This window comes from Pipistrellus hanaki, assembly GCF_964339955.1.
Source record: "Pipistrellus hanaki genome assembly, chromosome: 3".
Lineage (NCBI taxonomy): Eukaryota > Metazoa > Chordata > Mammalia > Chiroptera > Vespertilionidae > Pipistrellus > Pipistrellus hanaki.
Window position 1 is genome coordinate 119794398 of NC_140505.1, and position 6749 is coordinate 119801146.

Sequence of the window (6749 nt, forward strand, 5' to 3'; positions counted from 1 at the left end):
CATACTATGTAGCACCTAATATAATTATATACTAATTCTGATCTAAAAGTTTCTTCATGATTAGGACTATAATTCTTAGTCAAACCATAGTAAGTTAACAGTATTTTCAAGTATAATAAAATGTCATTGTGTGCAATATTAATTGTCTCCCAGGAAACAAGGGCAATTGATTTTCAATTGAAATTCAACTTGGACTTCAGTGAAAAATTTGTTTGGTCAGCACATCCAAAAGAATACAAAAAGAAAAGGAAAAACTCGTGAATGAGAATGCACTTGATTCAAGAGAACATTATATTTACTTCTTTTATTTTATTTTCTTCAGATAAAGTTCTTTATCATAGATACAGTTCAAGTTATATTATCTCTGATTATGTACTATAACTATTGCAGAATAAGAAATTTGAGGATAAGGGTCAGATGGCATTATTTGAGCTTTTGTTAATTTATTTTACAATAACAGATACTTGGTATATGTTTACAAATGAGAAAATTAATTTGCCTAAATCAGGAAATATATGTATTTTATATAATTATTATGAGGGGGAAATCCTAAAATCAAGTTTTGAAACAAATATAACTAATTTTTCATAAGAAAATAAATATCCCAAAATAAGACTTGATGGGCAGTTTGAGAACTTTTACCTAAAAAGTTTACACAAATTACCCATTTGGGAAATATTTATGGATTATCTACATCAAGCATGTCAAACTTGTGGCCTACAGGCCGCATGCCTCATTTATTTGGCCTGTGTTAGCCTTTCAATTTGACATGCTTGATCTACATTATATTAAGGAATAAATCTAGGTGATGAGAATACAATCATAAACAAGATAGGTATTTGAACCACATTTATATATTATAGTTCAACCTAGAGAGGATGAAATTTCTATGTATAATAGTTCAAGGGCCAATAACTATGAGCCGTTAGCTTCTGTAATCAAGAATTCAGCCCTGCTGGCATGGCTCAGAGGTTGAATATCAACCTGTGAACCAGGAGGTTATGGTTCAATTCCTGGTCAGGACACATGTCCTGTTGCAGGCTCCATCTCTACTGTGGGGCATGCAGGAGGCAGCTGATCAGTGATTCTCTCTCATCATTGATGTTTCTATCTCTCTCCCTCTCCCTTCCTCTCTGAAAGCAATAAAAAACATAAATTAAAAAAAATAAAATAATTCAATCTGGGTGGTTGTCCCATCATTCCAGAAAACCTATGCTCTAGTGGTAGCTTCAATAAAGGCTTTGGATATCTGTGTATTGAACAACTAATGGTTTTCTAATTAGCATACCGGACATCATAAGTCAGTTTATATTAGTGAAAATAGTGGCTCTTGAGTATTATGATGAATACTACATTTGGATTCTCAGTAGAGAACATTCAAGAAATATCCACTGTGTTTTAGAAATATTTCTGCTGCTGCACAACAAAGCATAAGACTCTAGCAAATTCTTCTCTTGTAACCTTCGTCAGCCTAAGGCAGGGTTAAGCTCAGTGCCTGAAGATTACCATAAGTGTAATAGAACAGATTGTTTTATCTGCCCCTTGGGCAAAGTGTGATTGGTGCTTCTCAAAGAACAGAGAGCTGAATTGTTTTGATTTTCAGAATAGTTTGTATGAACTGTTTTGGACCAGCTTAATAATGATTGTATTTACTAATGTCTGACATAGAATTGGACTGAGGTAACATTCACCCTGATCTACCCTGTTTCCCCGAAAATAAGACAGTGTCTTATATTAATTTTTGCTCCCAAAGATGCGCTAGGTCTTATTTTCAGGGGATGTCTTATTTTTCCATGAAGAAGAATACGGTACACATTTATTGCTAAATGAAAGTAAAGGAAATTTATTACCTGTATATGGTACGGTAGTAAGGTAGTTGTCAACACAAACCAGACAAACTGAATCCTACAGTATCAAGAATTTACTCATTTATTCAAAGACAATCATGTGATCATCTTCCGGAACATCATCATAACAATCCAATTTCTGAATTTCCTGGTGAATTTCTTATGACTCCATTTCTTTCAGAATCAGTAGACCAAATCTCTCATGTTTAGCAATAGCATTCTGAAACAGAGCCTAGGGGGAGCTTTATTTTCGGGGGGATGCCTTATATTTTGTTATGCCCAGACTTTGTGATCCCCAAGGACCACCAGGGAGCCGAGTCCGATGCAATAAACAAAAGAGCCTTTTCCATGCGAGCATGGGCTCTGCCCCACTCATGCCGACAGCATGGCGGAAGAGAGCAAACTTCGCCAAGCCCTGGGGTTTTACTCCGGAGGGTGGTGATATCACTGCCTCGGCTAACCCTGATTGGTTGGGTGAGGGCTAGGGTTCAGTTACACAATGGAGGATAACTCCGCCCTGCCCCACAGTGGAGTCAAGACTCTGTCCTCGCCCTGCCCTGCCCTCTCATATTTCACTCAGAAGGAAACCTTTAAGTAGGTCCTATTTTTGGAGGATGTCTTATTTCGGGGGAAATATGGGACTAAAAAAAATTCACTCAAATGAGAAATATGCCAAAGAATAAAATACTATAAAAATAATTTTTATTTATTATATTTGTAAACTGTACATATGTGGACATTTTAAAAATATATATAACAATACAATTTTTGCGTTCTATGACAATTTTTGTTGCTCCATATAGACCAAATTTTTAATCAAGAACCCCTCCCCCACGTCAATGGTGTCAGGATTTACCAATGTTAAAATCTGCCCAAGGAGACGGTATAGAAGGACTCGGGCATCTGGATCCAGATGTAGTCCTCTTCTGGCTCCTGGCAGCACTTGCTGCAGCTGCAGCAGCAGCTCCTCACGCAGCAGCCGGTGGCCAGGGAGAGGGCGGCATCCCAGGGCTGCAGCGAGCGCAGGCACAGGGGCAGGAAGCTCCAGGTCTGGAGCACCTCCGGCAGGACACAGGGGCAGCGGGCCTGCAGGAGCTGGAGCAGCAGCACCAGAAGGATCACCAGGATGATGGGCGCCCCCACGCCCACCAGCGCAGGCCAGCCAGCCAGCGAGAGGCCGAACACCGACAGCGGGAACAGGAAGAACAAGGTGACCAGGTAGAAGACGGCAAACCAGCGGTACTTGGCTGAGATGTCGCCCAGGCCCTTGGCCAGGCGGATGGGCAGGCGGCTGAACGGGACTGGGTACCACAGAAGGATCCCCGTGATGTTGAAGAAAAAGTGGCACAGGGCGATCTGGAGCGAGCTCTTCAAGGTCTTGCCTGGACTGGCCAGGGCGGCCATGAGAGCGGTGGTGGTGGTGCCGATGTTGGCCCCCAGCGTGAGCGGGTACGCCCTCTCGATGCTGATCACACCCACCGCGATCAGCGGGGTCAGAGTGGACGTGAACACCGAGCTGCTCTGCACGATGAAGGTCATGCCTGCCCCCACCAAGATGGCCAGGTAGCCGGTCAGCCAGGAGAAGGGGAAAGGGAAATCCGTGTTGATGGTCTTCTTGATGACAACGGCTACTTGCCCCTTAAGCGCAGAGGACAGGAGCTTGACGATCATGACCAGGCAGCCACAGAGCACCAGCACGGAGGTGACCAGAAGGAGGATGCCCACAACCACGTCCGGGAGGCTGGCATTCACGAAGAGGTGCTGGCACTGGGCGATGTTCTCCCGGCGGGTCACGTTCTTGATGGTCCAGGTGTGAAAGCCGTCTGTCCAACAGAGGTCGGGCGAGGTGCAGTTCTGGATCGAGGGGACGGTGACATTCATCTGGGTCACGCGGGTCAACGTCTTGCACCAAATCTTGATCAGGCTCTTGTTCTCAGCTGCTGGGTCGTTCATGGCGATCCGGTTGATAACCTTCTTCTCCAGCTGGATGATGAGCTTTGTGAGGGGTTTGGTGATAACCTTCAGCAGTTCCGGGGCATCTTCTCCACTTTGGAAGTGGAAGGAGTCCACCATCAGGTTGGTCAGGGCCTCCAGGTAGTGGGTGGAGACCTCCACGGGCAGGAGCACCAGCACGGAGAGCCAGTTGAAGAAGTCGTGGACGGTGGCCCCTGCGAAAGCCCTTCTGAACACATCCCGGTCTCCGACCTGCATGAGCGCCACCAGGGTGTTGGTGATGGAGGTCCCGATGTTGGCGCCCATGACGAAGGGGATGGCAGTCCGCACCGACAGCAGTGAGGAGGCCACCATGCTGACGAGGATGGAGGTGGACGTGCTCGAGCTCTGCACCAAGGCGGTCACCAGCACCCCGATCATCAGGCCCGCCAGGGGGTTGGACATGATGGAGTTGTTGCTGAAGAACTTCCCGGCCATTTTCCCTCCAACCAGCTGGAAGGCGCTGCTCAGAACATCCAAGGAGCACACGAACAGGTAGAGGAAGCCCAGGAGCAGAAGGAACCTCCCGACCCCTTTCAGGATGGACAGAATCTTCCCTTTGGCGTCTCTCTCCGACCACTTGGTCCCCTCGGGCTGAAGCTCGGGCAGGTCCCAGGGGTCTTGGACGTCGTTGGGCTCCTCCATCTGGGTGGCGGTGGAGTGGTATGGCTGAAGCTCAATCTTGGTTTCCGTGGTCCCCGCACCACCTGGCCAAACAAACAACAAAGGTCAAGGAGAAAGGCGGGGGATCAGCCCGGCGCCTCTTGGGGTGCCCCCAGGAGGCCCCTTGGGGTTGGATGAGTGGCACTTACCTTTGTTGGGCTCTTTTCCTTTTCCATCTGTGGGGGGCTGTTGGCTGGTGATGCCTCCCATGTATTCATCTGGGTTGGGTTGGGCCGTTTCTGCCTCAGGCCAAGGAGCCATGGTAGCTCTGACCATCTTCCAAGAGGCTGAAATCCTCTCCCTTCTGTTCTCCGTGGAGTCTGGGTCCAGCAGGCCTTGGGAGGCTGTGATCTGGGAGAGCTGCTCTCTGAGGAAGGAGAAGCCAGAATGAGCCAGGAGACAGAGTTCACTGCAGTATGTGAGCCTTTTTATATGTAGTCAGCCCAGCTCCTCCTTAGGGTGGGACTCCCTAAGCCTATTATTGCAGCCCTCTCCTAGAGTGGATTAGATCCTGTCCTCAGGGTTAGAAATCTGACTTTGGGGCTTATTTTTCCGGCTGTTTATACCCTCCCCCCTTGCTCTAAGGACCCTATCTGATCAAGCTAGTCTGGCTCACACACAAGTGTTACGAGTAAGGTGACCAGATTTGAACATTGGTAAAGCGGGACACCATTTACGGGGGTGGGGTGGGAGGGGTGGGGGGGGCTCTTGATTAAAAATTTGGTCTATTTGGAGCAACAAAAATTTTCATAGAATGCAAAAATAGTATTATAATGTATTTTTTTAAATTTCAACATAAGTACAATTTACAAATATAATAAATAAATAAAAATTATGTATAGTTGTATGTGTCACTTTCAAGGCAGGAACTAGACTTTTTGCTGGCACAATAAAATATAAATAATAGGAGTCCTTCCTGCTAAATTCAAGAAAGTTTATGTATTTATGAAATAAATAAATTAATTAACTAAATTATCTGACTATCTGATTTGTAATGACATCACTTGTTTAACTAGCTTACTAGCACACGAGGTGTATCGTGTGAGAGATAGTTACAAAATGTTTTCGTCCTTGCCAATCCCCAAAAATGCCATTGTTCATTAAGTTCAAACAATGGTGGTGGAGTTCTAACAACTGATCAACAATGAGAATGTTGATAAGCAGTTCTCGATAATCAGTTCGCAACAATTATTTGTTATTATTCAAGTTTAACATTATAAAATTAACAAAAATAATATAAAGCTCATATCTGGCTAAATAGCCACATGGCCGCTGAAAACCTTATATTCCCTTCCCATTCTCCCATTGTTCCCTAGCTTGTCGTGCATTCTTTCCAAAAATCGGGACTTTTTTAAAACACCGTGGGACGCGGGACAAATTGTTAAATATCGGGATTGTCCCACCAAAAGATGGACGTCTGGTCACCTTAGCTATAGGGGAATTAAAGACCTATAGGCCAATTAGAGACCTAGGACATCCCCCCAGGGGAGAAGTTATGGACATTGGCAAGGCAATTCTAAAACTCAAGTGGAGGTATAGTGCCGGAAACCAATAGAAAGATCTAAAAGGCTGGTCAACCTTGAAGCTCTGAAAGGTCAGAGCCAACTACTTCCTATCTGATTGAGACAAGGGTAACTGAGGCAACTTCCCCATCTTGTAATCATTTAAATCCTTACTGATATGATTAACCGCTTATTACCTGCCTAAGGGCTATGAGTGTTTCCCAAAGCTGCTTAAGGGTAATAGGTGGATCCCATAGCAGCCTCAATAAAAGGGTTAGCAAAGCCAGAGCCTAGTGGTAATCTTCCCACTAGAGGTTGACTCCAGCCTGGCTCCCATTTTCCCAAATTAACTCTTTTCCAGTTTGTCTTCATTTTAGTGTGCGGCCTTCTCCAGAAACCAGACCCTGAGTGGGCCCTGAACCACGCGGGTCCTGCTAAGGGATCCCACAGAATAGAAAAAGCAAGTATAAGGGAAAAAATTCAGAAGAACGAACTGAGATGGAACAGGCCCTAAAAGATATTAAAACATACTAAAAGACCACAGTTATCAGAACAGTATGCTAAAAGAGAACAGAAAGGAAAATGGGTGTGTGTGTGTGGGGGGGGAGGAGACAAATAAAACCCAGTATGACAAAAGCCTGAAAGCAACACGATGGATTAATTGAATAAAATAGTCCAGAAACAGTCCCTGCTAAAATTTCATAAAGAAGGCATGTCTGTGCACTGAAGAGTCCCAGGTTCGATC

At 45.1% G+C, this 6749-nt stretch overlaps 1 protein-coding gene across 1 annotated transcript; it reads right to left on the reverse strand.

The window, feature by feature from the left end:
- Positions 1 to 2708: 2708 nt before the first annotated feature.
- Positions 2709 to 4778, reverse strand: LOC311619705 (sodium-dependent phosphate transport protein 2B-like; the record flags this gene model as incomplete). Its single annotated transcript, XM_084878249.1, has 2 exons — positions 2709 to 4546; positions 4652 to 4778. 2 exons carry the CDS (start codon positions 4776 to 4778, stop codon positions 2709 to 2711), a joined length of 1965 nt encoding a protein of 654 aa, XP_084734375.1.
- Positions 4779 to 6749: the final 1971 nt, after the last annotated feature.